General features: G+C 45.0%; 5 protein-coding genes across 6 annotated transcripts; 1 reads left to right on the top strand and 4 right to left on the bottom strand.

The window, feature by feature from the left end:
* Positions 1 to 2,309: 2,309 nt before the first annotated feature.
* LOC122626414 lies at positions 2,310 to 3,493 on the bottom strand. The gene is made up of 2 exons (XM_043806666.1): positions 3,358 to 3,493; positions 2,310 to 3,303 (listed from the first exon to the last, which is right to left on the bottom strand). The coding sequence occupies exons 1-2, from the start codon at positions 3,408 to 3,410 to the stop codon at positions 2,364 to 2,366; spliced, it is 993 nt and encodes a 330-aa protein (XP_043662601.1). The 5' UTR covers positions 3,411 to 3,493; the 3' UTR covers positions 2,310 to 2,363.
* A 7,523-nt stretch (positions 3,494 to 11,016) lies between these two features.
* LOC122617968 (probable proteasome subunit beta type-2) lies at positions 11,017 to 11,802 on the bottom strand. The gene has a single exon (XM_043794041.1). The coding sequence runs from the start codon at positions 11,691 to 11,693 to the stop codon at positions 11,061 to 11,063; it is 633 nt and encodes a 210-aa protein (XP_043649976.1). The 5' UTR covers positions 11,694 to 11,802; the 3' UTR covers positions 11,017 to 11,060.
* Positions 11,753 to 13,011, bottom strand: LOC122617958 (odorant receptor 23a). Its single transcript, XM_043794029.1, has 2 exons — positions 12,296 to 13,011; positions 11,753 to 12,244 (listed from the first exon to the last, which is right to left on the bottom strand). Exons 1-2 carry the CDS (start codon positions 13,009 to 13,011, stop codon positions 11,821 to 11,823), a joined length of 1,140 nt encoding a protein of 379 aa, XP_043649964.1. The 3' UTR covers positions 11,753 to 11,820.
* A 263-nt stretch (positions 13,012 to 13,274) lies between these two features.
* LOC122626518 (probable proteasome subunit beta type-2) lies at positions 13,275 to 14,056 on the bottom strand. Its single transcript, XM_043806807.1, has 2 exons — positions 13,910 to 14,056; positions 13,275 to 13,854 (listed from the first exon to the last, which is right to left on the bottom strand). The coding sequence occupies exons 1-2, from the start codon at positions 13,998 to 14,000 to the stop codon at positions 13,310 to 13,312; spliced, it is 636 nt and encodes a 211-aa protein (XP_043662742.1). The 5' UTR covers positions 14,001 to 14,056; the 3' UTR covers positions 13,275 to 13,309.
* A 736-nt stretch (positions 14,057 to 14,792) lies between these two features.
* On the top strand, positions 14,793 to 18,821 carry LOC122616124 (E3 ubiquitin-protein ligase RBBP6). 2 transcript variants are annotated; one of them, XM_043791449.1, is made up of 3 exons: positions 14,793 to 15,059; positions 15,120 to 17,149; positions 17,215 to 17,360. In XM_043791449.1, the coding sequence occupies exons 1-3, from the start codon at positions 14,891 to 14,893 to the stop codon at positions 17,224 to 17,226; spliced, it is 2,211 nt and encodes a 736-aa protein (XP_043647384.1). In that variant the 5' UTR covers positions 14,793 to 14,890; the 3' UTR covers positions 17,227 to 17,360. The 2 variants fall into 2 exon arrangements, with proteins under 2 accessions (XP_043647384.1, XP_043647374.1); XM_043791439.1 differs by having other exon boundaries at positions 15,120 to 18,821.

Below are 18,821 nucleotides of genomic sequence, written 5' to 3'. Positions count from 1 at the left end.
GTTTATTTGCGCGAAAACTTTTCGCGTTTTATGGCCAGAAAAACACTGCTTCGCCTCATAAAGATTAGTGATTCATATTTTTATACATTTCGCGTCTCTAAATCGAGTCTTTAAATTGGGAATACTTATGAGGGGCAGAAGTTTTGTATCGCCTGCCATAGACGACAGTGATGGGCTTCTGTGTTTTATTGCCGAAGGAGTCGAGCAGCGGCAGAGAACTTCATAAATCACAGAAGTTTGTTTTCGGCCATGAAAAGGCTTACGGGGGTTTATCAAAATGAAAATTTATTGGCGCTTGGCATTTTAGATTTATGTATTTCCACCCTCCGATGCCCAAAAGTACGCATCTCATTGATATGGGTTTTATTATATTCTGAACAGCATATTCTGAACAGCATATTCTGAATTATTCTGCGGATTTGTAAGTTCTTGGTTCTTCAGCTTTAAGAAAACGTCGCGAAATGCATAATGCATTCACAATTTGCTTACTGTATCTATATTGATTGAATAACCTCCTTTTCTGTTTGCGAAGTTGAACAGATCCTTTGAAATGAAATATTCACGTGTGCGGAGAAACTGAATACGCAGTAATTCGTTTGCAGTTTCATTTTTCCAAGCAAACACATTTGCGGACTGGGCAGCCGCAGCCTCTGGACTCGGATTAATTTCCATTTAAATGCAAGTTGGTTGAATATGCAAAAAGTGCCGAGTGTGTGTGTGTGTGTGCGGCTAGTTAACGAACCAGTTTGCCACTTTGAGTAGTTATTAAAATTGCAAAAGTCCATTTGCGACACCTTTTGGGGAGTGAAATCCTTGCGGTTAACCGCAGACACAAAATGCAAGTGGGCAGAACTGCTAATAAATTCCTACGAGTCCTTTTCGTCCTCCGGCACTCATTTCATTTCGAATCCAATACGGTTTCCTGCCCTCGTGCCGTTTATGCTCACTTATAAATGCGAAAACAGTTACTGCGGGAAACTTGTCTAATCTTCAAAGGCAGCCGCAACCCTTTTGCGTTGGATAATTTTTTTAGCTTCGACTTTGGCTTCGGCTTTGGCTTTGAAGCGAAAAGTCCCCGGGCAAGAATGCATAATTCATAATCTGCAGCTCTGCGCGCTCGTCTCCTTTCTTGAACTTTGATGGTTCAACTTTTTAATCGGATTCCCTCGCATTCCCCCAAACTGGTGGCTCGATTGCCACCACATCTTCATATCGTATCGGTAGTTTTTCCACCCATTTCCCATTTTCTCCGCTCGCTTTTTCTCAATATTCCAGCATATTTTTGGCCAAAAAGCGCCTCGGGCCCTCGAAGTTCGCCTACCTCTGCTGAACATAGATAAATTGCGTATTATTTTGCTCTGCCATCGGAATTTCTTCTCGTTCCATTTAGATATCCCCTGGCACATTAGAGTTTCTTACGAATACGAGTATTACTTTTTCCAGTTGCTTGTTGTGAAAGGGCATTAAAATGCCAAAGATTTCAAGCAACTGATATTGCAAGATGTGTGCACATCTAATGAACAAAGTTTTGCCGTAGACTTTGCAATGAGTACGAAGTACCTTTGTTTCAATTTTAAAAATGCATGACTTGGAAATAGGTATTAGTTCAGGTTTGCGCTTCTATTAAATCATTTTCTTTTGGAAAAAAAATTGAGTTTTAAAGGAATTTTCTCCCCTTCAGCCTTGCAACTTGCAACCCACCTGCGGTAATTACGCAAATACGAAATGTATGACTTCCCGTAATGTTGACACCCAAAAAGTTCCGGGGCAAGAGTCCGGAGCAGCGGGAAAGGTGCTGTGGCACGTCGGAAACGTGTTCAAGGCGGCCACTTGTTCCGCATAATGTGACATTTTGCTGGCAAAAGTTGCGGCAAGTGTGCGAAAATGTTTCGTTATTTATGTATGCGCCTGTTGCAGTTCGCCGTTCGCAGTTGCAACTTCTTCGGTCATTTGTTTCTTGTTTTTGTTTGGCTGAAACTTTGGCCCCGGGCCTAGGCCCGATCCCTATGTACCACTATACCCTATACCTGCCACCATGCAGCATGCAGCAAATGGTGGCAGTGGTTGGCCCGAGTGGAGTGTCACTGGAGTGTTCGGTGGTCGCTCAGCAGCTGGCGGGCGCATAAATCACGTATTTAAACAAGTTGCCCAACTTTGCTGGCGAGTGTAAACAGGGCACGTGCAGAACTTTGCTTTATGACAAATGCTCGCCGCACTTCGCAGGACGAAACACGGCGATAGCAGGATACTCGCTATCTGGCAAGCTCCATTTCGATTAAAAGTACATTTCAGTAGATTTTGATTTCAACATTCTTTAAACAAAGCTAGGCACGAATTTAAATGAATATATTAATATTACTATGTTAGGAGTAGAGCAACAGGCCCTCCTTGTCCTCCTCCAAGCGCTTTTCCCACAACAACTTGTAGGTGAGATCGCCCACCAGTTGTCCCACTTTCTCCTCAGCCGTGGGATATCCGTTCTGGAGTCTGGCCAGGATGGGCAGGAAGTCGGCTATAGCCTCACGTGTCTCGAAGTGACTGCTGGAGTGCAGCACCAAAACGAAGCCAGTGGGAAAGACGGCGAATCTCACGCCCAACTTCTCGGTGGTCCAAGTGGTGAATGGTCTCTTGCTTCTATTCCGAGCTGCCTCGACCACATGGCGGTGGCTCATCAGATCCAGATCGATTTTGAAGGGCATGCTGAAGGAGGCGTTCACGATGTTCTTGCTGAAGTTCTTGATCTCCACCTTGTAGTCGAGATCGTTCAGGATCCTGATCACCTTGAAGAGTGCACTCCTGGCCGAATCGGCGTTCAGGGCGGTGGAGGAAATCTTGCCACCAGCATGGATCTTCACCTGGGCACTGGGATGGGTGATCTTCACAACGACGGATGGGTGACTACCCGGATCGAAGCGGGACTCGGCCATCAGCAGGCACAACTCGTACATATTGAAGCGGCAATTGACGTCCATCACACAGGTGAAGGGTCTGTAGAGCAACTCCAGTTTCTGCTCCACTTCGGCGAGATTGGCCACATTCTCGAAGATGTTCTCATAGTCGATATACCAGTCGGGTGCCACTGAACTTTCCCCCTTCTCAAAGGCCTTTTGCCACGGAAAATCTATGGGACTCTTGCTAAAGTAATCCTTATATGGGTAGTTCTCCTCCTTTATCGGCTTGGTGATCAAGTCCTCTACGGCAGAACTTCCTTCGTTGATGCTAAGTTCCTCAAAAAGTTTATCCAGACTGGATATTTTAGCTGCCGGCTCCTTTATCTTGAGCTCCTCGAATCTAGCGTCATTTCTGTAAATGGCACATTAGGAAGTAATTAATGGATAACCATGCGCAGTAACCCACTCAAAATCATCCACGTGGTGTAGCGCCTTGAACCTTCTGATCAACGAATCCATGGACAATCGCTTTCTTTGTGTATTCGAAATAGATATTTGTTATTCGAAATTATGACTGAATCAAATGAATCACTCTGAAAGGAAAAGCAAAACGATACTCTTGTTTCCTATTCATCAAGTAACATTGATCCCAAAGAAAAGAGTGTTTTAATTGCATGATATTCATCAATCAGTATGGATAATAACAGATGAAATATGTCTTAATTTCTTTTCGTAATTCGAAATTATGAATGCAAAGTAATCACTCTGATTGGCAAAAGCAAAACGTTAATCCTGCCTTTCACTCCGCTGAGTAATTGCTTTGGCCATCTGATGCGCACTCACAAAGCCCGCATATCAGTTAGCCATGAAATCTAGATGGATATAACCCATTATAGCCCATTTGTTGCTGTAAGCACATGACAAACTATAACAAATTACCAGCAACAAAGGAGCGTCGGATGAAAAAAGCGTGGCATTTCAGTCAACTTATGCGCTTGTCAAGCTTATATTTACACCCAGTTGACCATATTTTATGTCGATTCCGGTTATGAAATTTACAGAGCTGTCAGAAAGAGTTCGGCGACATTTTAGTAAATATTGAAATTTAATCAAGCAAAGTGCAGTGCACACACACACACACACTCACACGAGCGCGAGCTTACTGTGTGCCGTGCACATATATGTGTGCACACATACAGACGGCAGGACGACAAGGATATGAACACGTCCACCCCCAGACACCTGTCACCATCGTCTCCTGCACCACGTTCGTCCTGCTGGTCCTGCCGACCTGCCTGTGCGGGTTATACAATCCAGGAAACAGAGATGTGTGTGTGTGAGTGAGTGGGTGTGGATGTGTGTTTGTCGAAGTCAACAATCAATTGAATCGATTTCATTTTACAAATTGCGTTGAATTTTGTGGTGCAGCCACCACCGCCAGCTGCAATTGACGGCGAAGCCAGGGGCAACAATAACGAGCCCTGGGTGGTTTACTTCACATATCGAAGGTAGCCACTAGCCAGCCACCCAGCAACCCAGCAACCCAGCAAACCATCAACCAGTCAACCCATCAACCCGTCAGCCGATCAAGCATGCAGATTGGGGGCCACTGTCTTTGCAGTCGAACTGATTTTGATGGTCAATTGCCACGCGGCAAAGCTTCTAATTGGAAGGAAACTTCATGAGGGATAACCAAATAAACAAGGACATGCAGCCAAGATGGTGGACCAATGCCAAAATATCGATTGGGTTTTCGTTGGTGCAGCGAACATGGCAAAAATAGCTACTAAGCTGGGTTGGTTTTAGATTGCATTGGCTTCGCACAGCCTTTTGCAAAAATGCAGTTTTCAAAGTTCATTAGATGCACTTAAATTAGGGAATAGAATATGCTTATGCTTAAAATCGCAAATAATTAAAAATAAGCTGTACAAAGGTATGCAGCTAAAATAAAATAATGCATACTTTTAAGCAGTAAAAAATATAAGTTTCTACATTGCTGCATACTTTTAGGCAATTAAAAATGTAAGTTACTACATTGCTGCATACTTTTAAGCAGTAAATAAAGTAAAAAATTAAAAATAAGCTGTACAAAGGTATGCAGTCTAAAATAAAATACTGCATACTTTTAAGTAGTAAAAAATAAAACTTACTTCATTGCTGCACACTTTTAGGCAGTCAAAAAATATATGTTACTACATTGCTGCATACTTTTAAGCAGTCTAAAATAAATAAAACTTACTACATTGCTGCATACTTTTAAGCAGTCAAAACTAAAAGCTACTATTTGCATACTTTTAAGCACTTTTGTAACTTGCATTTTGCTATTTCGCAGCCCAATACTTTCGAGTGTAGCCAGCAGTATTCCGATAGCCCATTTGTCATACACGAAATTGCAATTTAGACCCTAGCCCACATAATGCCCGTGCTTAAATCGATTATAGACCATTACGGGCGACGCCTACGCAGTGCGCAATTAATATGCTTTTTGGATTTGCCATTGCCACGGCCATTGCTTTGGGGCTTCTGCTTTTGGGGACTTTTGGGGACGGGGGAACAGGACTCTACGAATGCGAATAGGAATACGAATAGGAACAGGAATACGAATAGGAATGGGAATACGAATAGGAATGGGAATGGGAATAGGAATGGGAATGGGAATGGAGCTGAAAGTGGGGCCTAGGGAGCAGACCGCGGCAGTGCATCTGCAATTTTGCGCCGCTGTAATTAAAAGTTGTGGCGCCAACTGTGGCCAGTATGAAGGTTTAACCGTTATCGGAATGGGGATGGGGATGGGGGCGCAAAAGGGGGCGTATCCTCCTCCGCAGTCGGTGGCGGTGGCGATGGCGGTGGCGTTGCCCACTCATTCTAATTCAAATTGAAGTGGCGTTTTTGTGTTGTGCAAGTAATTAGAACATAAAGTGGAATCGAAGCGCCAACCGGCCAAGCCAAATTACATTACAACCGGAGGAGAGTCGCTGGTTTCAGTCCCCAAATCCCCCCACTCCCCCCTTTGAAAAGCAGACCGATGGACAATCGGAGATAAGTGCAGGCAGGCATGAAATATAGCAAATAAAGCACGCGGTGGGGCGGGTGGTTTTTGGGGCGGTTTTTGGGGCTGTTCGGTGGAGTTAGTGGTGCTGGTGATGGTGCTGGTGATGGTGCTGGTGATGGTGGTGCACTCGAATAAAATGTCGCCGGCACGCAATGTTTTCATTTAGCTAATAGTCATTAGGCAAGCGACGGGTAACAATTCGAATAATTACAATTCCTTTGCGAGCGGCAATTGAAACGGGGAAATGGAAATGGGCATGAGTTTCAGGTCTGCGATTTGGGGAACGGGTCATGTAATCATTTTGTGGCTCCTAATGTTTCCATTTTCGCTGGAGAATTGATTAAAACTGAACAGGTATCAGATGAAAAGGGGCTTCAACCTTTTGTTCTAAAAGTTATACTTTTCCCAGTTACAAAGGAGCGAAAAGAAGTGTATTTCTTTTGTCCCTTGACCAACTGGTATTTCTTATAATTTGTCGCAACAGCAACCGTAATCCCAGCCACGGATCTCTGGCTGTCTAAAAACTTTATCGTTTCCCGTTGGCTTGGAAAGTCTTCAATCCGATTGACACATTAATAAATGTGTTGCCAATGCCACTGACAGTTTTTCCTCGATTCCGATTCCATCCTTTCGAGCAGAGTGTTAAGTGCATTGGAAACTTTTGCCACTGCCGCTCGGTTTTCCTGCTATCCCTCGTTTTTCTTCAGTATTTTTATGGACTCCTTTCTTTTCCTGTGTTTGCACTGCTGCCACGCATGGTCATCATTGAGGGGGAGGGGGGTGTGGGGGGAGTCGAGTCCCCGCAACTTAAATTGAATCCCCAACCATACGCAGTCGCCACCCTCGAGGAAACTTGGCAACTGCTGGAGGTGTTCATGCGTGCCAAGAAATCAATAGAAAAAGTTTGAAATTACAAAATTGGAAAGAAAACAAATAGTGGGACGAACGGGCAAAATAAACAAAAACACATACACACACACACACAACCACAATAAACAGGAGCAGCTCTCCTTCGCAGGAGCAGGCTTCGGAATGCTGGCAGGATGTTGGCTTTGGCCAGCCCCAAAGGCAAACAAATCCTCTGACTCTGACAAACGCTGAAAAGTTTAACTGCAACTTTTTATATGCCGCCCCCACTGAATTTTCCCCTTCGACTGCAGTGCGTGGCAAAAGGATTATCAACAAGGATGTTCCTGCAATGGATGCAGGACAGGATGGACTCCATCACATGGACACACACCAACTTTTTCGCCAAACAATGGTCGAGCGAAAATATTGGCTTACAACTGTCGCAAAGGATCGACTGACTGTGGTGCGAAAATATTTTACCGTGTTTATTTCAGAACCAATTAAAACGAGTATCTAACATCTAGGGTGCCATAGTACATCTCCTGCTGAGTTCTTCAAGATGGCTCCTCAGTTTCCAGTTGGCAATCCATTAGCATTGGAGAACTGGTATTAATGTCCCGATGGTCATTGCTGATGTCACATCTGTCTCCGGACATCGCGAGCCCGGAATCCGGTGTGCCCATAAATTATGCCAACGCTGGTGTTTAATTCCGGGCACATTTTGTTGCAGCAACGGCATCTCCACGCCCCATTTCCCGCCGCTTCAGCCATCAGGAGCCGTGATTTATGCCCGTCGAGTGCAACGAAATAAAATTGGTTGCATAAGAGGCGAATATTGACGCGATCGCCGGCCAACTGGCTGATTTATAGGCCGTTTATCGGCGACTGAATGCATGTTGTAATTTGTAATGCCATGGGAATAGAATCTGTGTAGGGCACTCAGAGATCAATCAGTAGGGCAGCCTTCAGCCTTAAAGTCAGAGGCTTTAAAACAGAAGCTACTGAAAAATGCTATAAAAACAAATCAAACGTATTAAATGAAAACCCCATCAAAAACCCGCTTTACCTTTTTACCAAGTTCCTCAAAGGTTTTTCTTAATGATGTAACTGGGTGCCATAAACAGCGTGCCGGAGAAAAAGCCATTCGAACGAATGTTTCCGTAAACATTTACCTTTTTCGCTAATTTCCCCAAGGCTTTCCCCTGCATAACTAAAACCTCCAGCCGAACGAATGCGTGTATGTAAAAAGTGCTCGTTTTTTCGGTAATCCTGAGGACACGGTGGTTGGTAGAAAAATAGCAGAAAGGATTGCCATAGCTCCTAATTGCAACTTTAGTTGTCAATTGTCAGGACTCACGAGCGATGCCTCTGCTGCCGACATCAATACCCAACTTCAGGAGGCAGCAAATCGATAGACGAACGAACACGTGGCAGTGTGGCTTTCAATCAGAAGTTGCGTATACGCAACGTGGCCGGATATCTGTCACTCAGACGAAAGAAAGGGCTTATTCACGCTCCAGCATCCAGTTATTCCTGGCTTATGCCGTATATTTTTGCAGTTTTCATAACCCTAGTGGCAAAAAGTGGCTGCGGGTTTGCCCGGTTGTACGAAAACGGCTTGGCCTTTTGCCACAACGACTTCCAGATAAAAATGCATAATTAAACAGCCGAGGAACGGAAAACGCAGCTGATGTCGACCGTTGCGGCATAAATTCGCAGGCCACCGCATCATAATGTCCGCAAATCCTGGACCTTTGCAATTTTAATAAGCACTCGAGAATGAAAAGGAGTCACCTGGCCCAGGGCGGCGAAGTCTTTAAGGAATTTTAATGGGCTTTCGGATGGGCGGGCAAGAAGGACTTTGTTGCCGCAGTTTACCCTTTGCATATTAAATGCCTGAATTTTAATGAAAATTAAATCGAAATGCTTGTCGTCCGGCCACCGGCCACCGACACCTGTGCCAACGCCGTCTACGCGTCTGCGATTTATATTTAATCCTTTCTGGCCGCTCTGCTTTTGCTACTGCTCCTTGTCCTCCTCTCGTTTTATATATCCACCATCCTTTGGCGCTGCATATGCCGCTGGTTTTGGCCCGAAACAAATGGCAAACGGCCGCGGGCGGCAAATAAAACAAGGCCCACTGATTGATGACTTTGACTTTTGGCCATAATTTATCATAGATACCAGCCAGCCAGCCAGCGGGCCATTGTTGGGCTCTTGTCAATGCCAGCGAGAAAAACAGCAGATTCAGCAACTGCACTTGAAGAAAAATAAAATGTTACTAGCCATCGTAGCTAAGGCACCGCTTTTCAAAGATCCTTGAAGCCGTATAATAGAGTGAACATACATATTTTCAACCATTGTTTGTAAGTTTGAATGTAATAGCCCCTATTTTTTTGTGTGCACGCTACAGAACATTGCCGGCGGCAACAGATGACGCTCATTCCGTTGAAAAATGCGAAGAAAATGTCATAAGAGTGCGGAGCTGAGCAGTCGAGGCCGAACAACTAATTGCAGCAAATAATAAAAACTAATAGGCTGTCGAAAAAGGCAACTAACCCAAGCCACTGGCCCCGAGGCAATGAAAAATGACAGGGGAGGAAAACTGCAAGGATCATCATCATGAATCATCATCAGAGTCGTCACACGCAAACAGCAAACAGAGAGCAGAAAACAGCGAGACATCGAGACAGTCGGATGGAGCCAGGACTGCGAAGATGCGAGAAAGTTAATGTCCTGTCAGGAAGTCGCTGCCTCGTTGCGCCCTTAAACGTCACAAATTGCCGGTCGGAATGGAATGGTTGGTGGGGGTGGGAGTCGAGAAATGGGGGAGTGACTGGGGGTTACATGCACATTATCTCCCACTGCCGCGAAAGTTGCTCCCCTTGAACATTGTGAATATATTTCACAGCTTCAGGTGGGGAAAAAAGGGGGGACAGGTGTCCTGGGACAGGCGCGTTCATTTGAGACGCTCACATGTCAAAAGTTTTCTGCGGAAAAGTTCGCTGTGCGACAGGGAAACTTAAAGTATGAAACTGAAAAGAAAGCCATGAAAATAATTGATATTCGATTCCTTAACTTAGTTTTCACATCAAATTATATTGCATGACGAGATAGATTAATGTTATTCAAACCGCTTTTTAGTCCCATACATTGCTAATTGCTAATTAATTTCTAATGACATGCGTTTTACGTGCTGAGCTTGCCAAGTGCTGCGCCAAAAAAATTTAATTAAAACAAACATTTAAATTGGCTCCATACATGGACAGCAAACTAAATGAAGGAATGATTTTCAACATGAAATGAGCAATTTAAATTGTAGCTTAAATGCATATGCATTGTTCTATTTCTGAGCCAATTGTTTGCTACATTGAATCCAGTACCTTTGAGGTAAACTCGTGCGCTACCTTTTCTTTGTCACTGTTGACATTTCACGGTTCCGATCACCGCAAGTGGGCGATCCACTCAATTGGCGATACTTTGTCATGTGCGGCCAATTAGCAATGGCAACTGCCACGCTGGCGGACAAACAAAACCCGCTGACTAGCATAGAAATCCGGGAAAATGCTGGCAGCACAGCTCGAAAAACCCCTTCACTCAAACCTCTGGCAAGCAGCGAACAATTCAGTGCATTTTTGCAGCAATCTGTGCTCATTTTTATGAGTTTTGCTGGCGACTCCGCTCCACCTCCTCCAAAACCAACGACATGCTGACGGACTGCTGTTCAAATGGGAAATAGAGACATGTTGGCTTTTCTGCTTCCGATTCGCAGCCGTATATGTTACCCGTATGTGAGGCACACACTTGGAGAAATCATGAAAAAACGTATTTTAAATACTTTTGTACACCCACATCTGACGAGCTCTTGCCGGCAAACGGTGCCAGCTAAGTGGACTATGGACTAATGCCAATGCTACAGATAAAACTTATTTATATACAAACTACGTATTATTTCTTTTTTTGAGTGCAGCTTCTGTCATTGTTGCGCAAACAAATACAGTGGCACACACATTCAGACAGATGGCTCACATGGAGAACAAGAGCAGGCCACATATGCTAATACACGGAGGCAGTCGACCATGGCATGTAGCATACCCTCACCTCCTCCCCCTCCTACAGGCCACTCAAATCCAACCGGTCACGTCAACTAATCCCTTGGAAGTTGTTCGAGCATCACAGTGAAAGTTTGCCAAAAACCAACTGCACAATTATTAGGCATTAGAGGATGCTTCATAGTTGGCCCGACTACGGTTTTAATGCTTTCCGTTCTACCAACTCAGGCTAATCGACTCCTTGTTCAGTGATCCTGGGTTGATGGCCTCCATCCTGCGCATTCCCTTGCTGTCCACCACATACACCTCGAAGTTGCGCTGGTTGATGATCAGTCGCCTCTGGATCTCCAGGACGCACTTCTTCATCAGCGCGTAGGCATCCGCTTGACTGAGCCTCGAGTTCCAGTATCGCTGCAGAATGCTGCCACAGAACATGCTGCCCCAACCATGACCTGCATGATTGATGGACTGAGCCGCGCCATAGGAGTCGATGTAGTGGAGGTCGGGACCCTCAACGGCATCGTATCCTGCCAGCAGCATTGCCACCTGGTACCTGGTGTTGGTCCTTATGTAGTCCGCCAGTGTCTTCCTGGTAAAATGGGCCGCTGACTTGGCACTCAGGTGGTAGCCGTGGGCAATCTTGTACAGATGCAAGTTCTTCGATATGAAGTCCGTGAACTGAATGGTATCGCCGCCATCGCCTACCGTGGCCATTATGTTGAAGTCTGACAGTCGGTGGATCTTTGATTGGTCATCTTTCATGAAGACCAGCGACTTGGCTTGCATTGTATCTGAGGCGAGCATCACAAAGTCGGGTCCCTTGATCCCCAGAATAGTCTCCATCGCCATGGTAACCGCAAATTTTATTCAAGTGATACACTACAGTGAAAATTGTGTGTTTACTTTGAAAGTATTCGTGTTTGTGTTCAGTGATAATCGTACTAATCGATTGAATGTGAGTGAAATCACTGGGTTACTACGAACCCAGGCCATCTCGGTCGGCCATCAGGGTGAAGAAGGAGTAGGCTCCCTTGCAGCAGGCCACGTATGTGCTCATGTGGATGGGCACCAGGTTGCCGGCGAGGAGGAGCTGCGTCCGCTTAGTGCGCTCCGCCAGGATGAGCATGTGCCTACGGTAGCTGGCACTCTGATCCACCCAGTTGCTGCAGAACACCGCATAGTGGAGCTCCGCGAAACTGTCTTGCATTCTGGTTCCATAGTAGCACAGTGGGAATGTCTGCAGGGTGATGCCCAACAGAAAGCACAGGTAATAGATGCGATCGTACAAGGTCTCCACATAAAATATCTGGACGAACAAGGTGATGGCGATATTAATGCCATTAACCATAAACTGCACCATCATGGGATACGAAATAACGCTCTTGGTCACATCCATTAATCTGCGGCAAGCGAAAGCATCAGAAATGGATAAGTGAAGATGGGAGGATTACCTATACAGCGCGTTCTGATCCCTGATGCAGTTAACCAGGTCCTGTTCGTTCTCCTCCAGTGTCTTGGAACCATATCCGATCTCAGAGATTCTTAGGATGAGCAGTTGGCACTGCTCGGAGATCAGGTAGAGTACCAGCGGTGGAAACGAGTCAGCTGCAAAGCTCTGCATTATTTGAAAGAAAAAGCCAATCTCCTGGAAAACCACAAGTCCGATGTAGGCCACCAGCGAGTTCTTCCAGTCGAAGGGAATCCACATGGGCATGGGCAAACTTAGCTCTTTTTTGAATACAAAAGGAACTGCAGCGAAGATGAACACCAGAGCATAGGTGATTTGAAACAGCTTGGACATCCTTTGCAGATGCGCGGTCATATTCCTATGGCGCTCGGACTGATTCTCGCCAGCCACCCGGGCATCCAGTTGACCAATGAGCCTCTGGACCTCGAGCAGTTTGGTTAGTTGGGCCACGTACATGGATAGCTTCATGATATTGGACAGCGAAGTGACCGTCAGACTCAAGCTGAAATTATTCTCCACCGGATCGTCGAAGCTGTATACGCCTTTCAGCAGCATGGGTGCTGGTAGGTACACCAAGATGCACAAAAGCATTGACCAACTGCAGTACCTACCCTCGCTGAGGTCCAAGGCGCCACAAACTCGCCAGGCTTTCAACTGGTCTCGAAAATAGTTCTGTTGCTGGCTTTTGCTGAGCTGCATTTGGAATTCTTGGTGTCGTTCTGCCACTGACTCGCATTCGGCAAGGACTCGACCCATTTATATCACCTAGCTGTGTCAGTTGCGCTATTAGCCGGGGGTTATTAACTCCCAATTAAATCATTATCGATGTTATAGAAGGGAAGTCATTCAAGGACACGAAGGTATAGCCAAAACTTGGGAAAAAGCACACCCTTTAAGTGCCATTCAGCGAGGGAGTAATTATATAACAATATATTCTATTAAGGAATTGCTAGTAAGCTACAAAAAATATAAAGAACTTCGCTTATTATTTTGTGTTTCATAACCTTCGCTTGGGACCAGCTAAGTTATCCGCTCTGAGGGACTCCTGGTTGATGGGAGTCATCTTGGTTATGCCCTCTTTGCTGATCAGAAACAAGTCGAAGTTGCGCAAGTTGATAACGAATCGCTTAGACAACTCAATCACACACTTTCTGATAACATCATAGGCTGCCTGCGAGTCCATGTGCGAACTGTAGAACTCCTCGAAAATGGGAGTGCAGAAGTTGATGCCAGCTCCATGGCCACCGTACCGGATGGGCACCGAGTTTCCGAACTGATCGATGTAGTGCAACTCGGGACCGGTGGTCGCATCGAATCCGCCCACCAACAAGGCCACCTGGTACTTCATATTGCACCTCAGGTAGGCGGACAGATTGCTCCGGATGAAGTGCACCGCACCGCGAACGGTCAGGTCGTATCCGTTGGTCACCTTGTACAGATCCATGTTCCGGAGGATGAAGTCCGAGAACTGCAGGCAGTCTCCGCCGTCGCCAATCGTTGACATCATGCAGTAGTCCGTGATGCGGTGCGTCTTTGTTTTCTCTACGATTATTTATAATGTATTACTACTATATATTATTATCTATTGCCTACTCACCATCATCCAGCCACATCACCGACTTGGCCTTCATGGTATCCGAGGCCAGCAGGACGAAATCCGCTCCTTTCACACCCAAAATGGTTTCCATTTTAAATGTTGTACGTACTACGTATGTTCAGTCAATTTGAGTCGAGTTTCGAAAGCCTTCTTAGCAACTTCTGGTTTATAGAGACAGAAAAACAATCAGTTAGCAGAACATAAGCAATAAGTCACTTAATCTCCTTCCATATCAGCACACGCATTTGTCGCTTTTCAGTGCACTTTATAAAGTTCGGGGGGTCGCAAGGGTCCTGCGTGTCCTGCGTCCTGTCACCAAGTCCTCCCTGTGCCGACCAAAAACACCCAACCCAACCGATTCTCGTCTGCGTCCATTTCCGTTCGGTTTGTGCCACCGTTGGGGGCACTTAAAAAGCACTTAGTTGTGTTTCATTGAAATAATTTTCAGCATTTCCGCACTTGAACACGATTTTCATTATCCCGCTAGCTGCAGCTGCATTTTACTATCCCGCCATTGTCTGCACTTTTAATGTGATGGAAATTCGCGCCATTCTGAATAATTATCGCATCTATTTGTGAAATGGAAATATTTCCGCAATTAAAAACATATTTTCTAGCACCCTTCAAGTAATGACGACCATCGCTCCATCGTCATCCAGATTTCCATCCCAGTTCGCACATCCTTTGTGTTTGCCATTTCAGGCATTTATACTGCAATTAAATGCGGAAGCTGCAAACAGCAAAGGAAGCGAAAGTTAATGGCATTCGCTGGGATAATAAAATGGGTCGCAGGACACTCTGTTTACCTAGATGTGCAGATCTTCTAATCTTCAAATAAATCCAATTGTTATGTTAAGCCTACGCATTTGAAAAGAGTATCAAAAAATCGGACAGTGACATAAACAAACAGTCGGTATGAATTAAATTCGCAGTTCAATTTGATGACGACTCTGGGGAGCATGAGTTCCGTGGCTGCTGAAAATGTCATTTACGTTGACGAATCAGAGCTTAATCCGATTGGAGAGCTCCAAGGACGCGGATGCATGGAATCGTACATTAATGTTTTTCAATGTCGATATTTCCGGCGGAGTGTGCCGTGACCACCGAAACCAGATTACGCTGCCAAGGACCTCCGCTGGCCATGGAAAGCGTGAGTTGATTAACAACATTTGCCAATCGTCCACTAACCCGCATTTAAACGCAAATCTAGGACGAGCTCCCGGCGGAGGATTGTCCAATCCAATTACGGAGAGTGCGATGTCATTTGGGGCACCCAATAAATTCCATACTCACGGACATTCTGATTTGGATCATCGGAACTATTCGCCACGAACTTCTGGCCGGCGAAGAGATAACTTTGCCTATTCCGACCGACATCGTCACTTCCATTATGGTCCAATTAAACCAGGACGAAGTCGTGCCGAAATGGGTTTAGTTTCCCCCTCTCCATCGGCCGATTCAGCGGATTACTATGCGAGTAAAAGGATCCACTTTCCAGACTTTGAGACTGAGAAAACGTATGGTAACTATTACCCAGATGCATCCTATGAAATGGAGGAGGATGAGCCCTATCGAGTCGTCCCAAACACTGATTATCCTAAAGAGAAAGATCCAAGAATAAACAACGAATATGAAAGTCCTTTTGACTACCCTAGTGGTCGAAGGTTAACCAATGGACACCACAGAAAATCTGAAAGGGACTATCGCTATCTCCTCCCTAAACACCCAACTCAAGATGATTACTATCGGGATGTCAGAGGAACTTTACCCCGTCACTTTAGATCTAGTTCCTATAGGATGAAACCGAATTATAGGCAGGCATCGGGATCTTTGCCACCCAACTATGCCTCAAATTATTACGCAGGTGACTCTACGGAATACAGAAGTGACGATGACTATGATGGAAATCCTGAAAATTACAAGAATTATAGAGAGTATTATGAGGAACCAACGCGTGAAGCCTACCAAAAGCCATATGAAGAATACCATGACTACGAATACCCAGATTACAGAGAAAACAGTAAAGCATATCCGACACCATTTCCGAAACCCCTACATCAATACTACAAAAAAGGACATTCCCAGAGCTATCCAACAAAAATTTATAAGCCTGAAAGTGTATCTAAAGTCAGCGAGGTTAAAGAATCGCCTTTTGCACATATCGAAACTCATCATGTGAAATCTAATAGAAGTAAACGAAATAACCAGCCAGAAGAAATTCCACGTAGAAAAGGTTTCAAACATTTTAGAGAGAAAAGAGAAGAACCAATAAATTACGAAGAAATTTCAAGTGATATTTTCCGTCTTACTCAACCCAAGAAGTATGCAAGTAAAGTCCAAGATGATAGATTTAATGTGGAAGAGAATTCTCAAAGAGCATCTGAAAACAGATACAAACTGCCCAGCTACGCAGAACGTTCTTTATCCAGCACCCATAAAAAAATATTCAAAGAAGAACTTCCTCACAGATATCGGCCGAAAAAAGTTATAGACGAAATACCTAAGCCACATAGAAGCTTAAGAACTGAAACTTTTGGACAGAACGAAAAGTCAAACGGGGAAAATAGTAGTTATAAAAGGCGTAGTCATAAAGCTGCACCAGATAGAAAAAAGTCGGTTGACTTTGTTCGCTTCACAGACTGCAATGATGGCTCAGAAATTCCGCATAGAATTCGTGAGAGCGGACAATCCCCATCGTCGATATTCTTCACCATCGAGATACCGTATAAAAAGAAGCAACGAAGGCATACCTATTCCCAAAAAGGGGAATATATACCCGAAAGATCACATTCGGGCTGTGATAACTTTGCCGATAAGTCATTTAGGCCGCAAACATCACTTTATGATGTTGGTAAAGATCGGAAGCGAAAAACAATGAAGCAGAAAATATCGGGATTTTTTAAAAGATCCAAACTGCGTTTGTCGAAATCGAACATTTTTAGAAACAAATCTAAAGTGTTGAAGAGTTGTAAGACAGGGCAGCCAAACCCTAACCTTAATCAGAGGTCCGAATTCATATTGAACTCTCCCGTAGCAAGTGATCACTCCTTGGGTTACGAAAATGTGGAAGTTCCCTCTCAGGATAGTGAACCCCAAGGATATGGCTTAAAAAGGGGCAAGGAGTGTCATTATCCCACTGTTTACAGGGGAACCCACAATCAGCTGCCCGAAAATAATACTGAGATCTTTCACCAGTACTCCATGTACAATGTTCTCAGCTCAACCAACCAACGATCGAAGGTAAATAACGATGACTATGAACACTTCGATTGGGGACTAAGTAAACGAACCAGTCAATATTTCAGGCCAACTGCTGATTTGTCTACAAAGCGAACCTACAAGGAATTCGATCGCGTGTCCAGTGGAAATTGCAGTCTCTACAGTGAGAGAAAAAGAGAAGATTCCATCGGGACAAGTGAAATTAACGTCTGCCTTACGATTCGGGCCACCGATGTGAGTTTGACGGGCAGTCCGCGGATTGTGTCATCAAAAATCGTTGGGGAACGCGGCATATCCTGTAAAAGCAATAATGTTGTAGCTAAAGTAGCCCTTTCAAGGCCAGAAAATATTTCAGAATTGAGACAAAGTAGTGGAAGCACAATTTGTGAAAGTGCTGGTGGGGAAAACCAATTCAGAAATGTCAGGTTTTCCCCCTCGCACTTTGACCACAAAAGTTGTTCCTCTGCCGAAAACAGCTCCGAAAGCAGTTCTTCAAGAATTCAAGCGGCCAGGACTTCTCCAGAGCATTTCAGCAAAAGGATGAGCATTGAGGCGAGTTCCAAGCCACCCAAAATACCTAGGAGTACTAGCAGTTCTTCGGAGCACCTTCCTCCTCGTCATCACCACGTCACCAAATGGAGCTTGACCAGTCGGTCCAAGTCCCATAGTTCTAAGCCAGAACCAGACCACTGCTGGTCCCCTAGACCACCGACTTTGTTGCCAAGCGATGTCACCAAAAGGTCGAGCCTAAAAACGATGGATAACAGCCTCGAAAAATCAGCGCCCAAGAAGGTAGTCCTGCAAACAAATAGCTCGCAAAGTTCGCTTAGTGGGACACTGTGCAGTTCTGGTAGCAGTACGAAGTCACTTTGCACAAGGGAAAATCGGCACAGAAAGAACGAAGACAGAAGTGAATGCCACAGATCACAGAGTCACAATTTTCACTTTGGCGAAGATAGAAAATGTGAGGTATTCCCAAGAAAAACTAGCAGTTGGCCGCGCCAAAGTCCACGAAGTTTCCTAGGACCACCGATCCACATTACAAATCCTAAACCTTTAGGAAAAGGGTTATTGTCACCCAGAACATCCACTCAAAGTCTAGTATCCACCATAAGTAGATGCTCCAGTGGTTCCTTACAAGGAAATAATGTAGAGGAAACTAGCCACAAGCCGAAGAATATGCAAATGGTTTGCTATCCCGATGCCGATCCCAAATCATCGTATCCTGGCCAGTCCCAGAGTGAATATGGAAGCAGATTCACAGCTACGCGAGGTCTGGATAGCACAAAATCGAGCAATCGAGGGGATCTGTGTTGTCCGAAGCTATTTACCGATGTGGAGAAGGAGTCCTTCAGCCCGAAAAGCATTGTGGAGGAGCTGAAACGAGAGCTCTTGCAGAGCTTCAGAGTCGACGAGCAAATCAGGAGTCAATCTCCTTTCCTTCGACCCACTCCGCAGATTATGATATTCCCCTGTCCACCCGATGTCATGTACCAGCCCAGGGTCAACATGAATCTGAATCCCAATCTATTCCGCAGACCGGAGTCTGTGATGTGCTGGACAACCTGCCCCAAGCCACAGAATTCCATCTGAGGATTGGTCACTTCAAAGGACTTACATCTTTCACTCTCAGCAGACCTGCAGTAGGACATAGCTCCAAAGTCATAATTAAGATTTAATAAAATATAACATA

This window comes from Drosophila teissieri, chromosome 2L (assembly GCF_016746235.2).
Source record: "Drosophila teissieri strain GT53w chromosome 2L, Prin_Dtei_1.1, whole genome shotgun sequence".
Taxonomy (NCBI): domain Eukaryota; kingdom Metazoa; phylum Arthropoda; class Insecta; order Diptera; family Drosophilidae; genus Drosophila; species Drosophila teissieri.
This window is presented reverse-complemented; position numbering and strand designations above follow the sequence as displayed.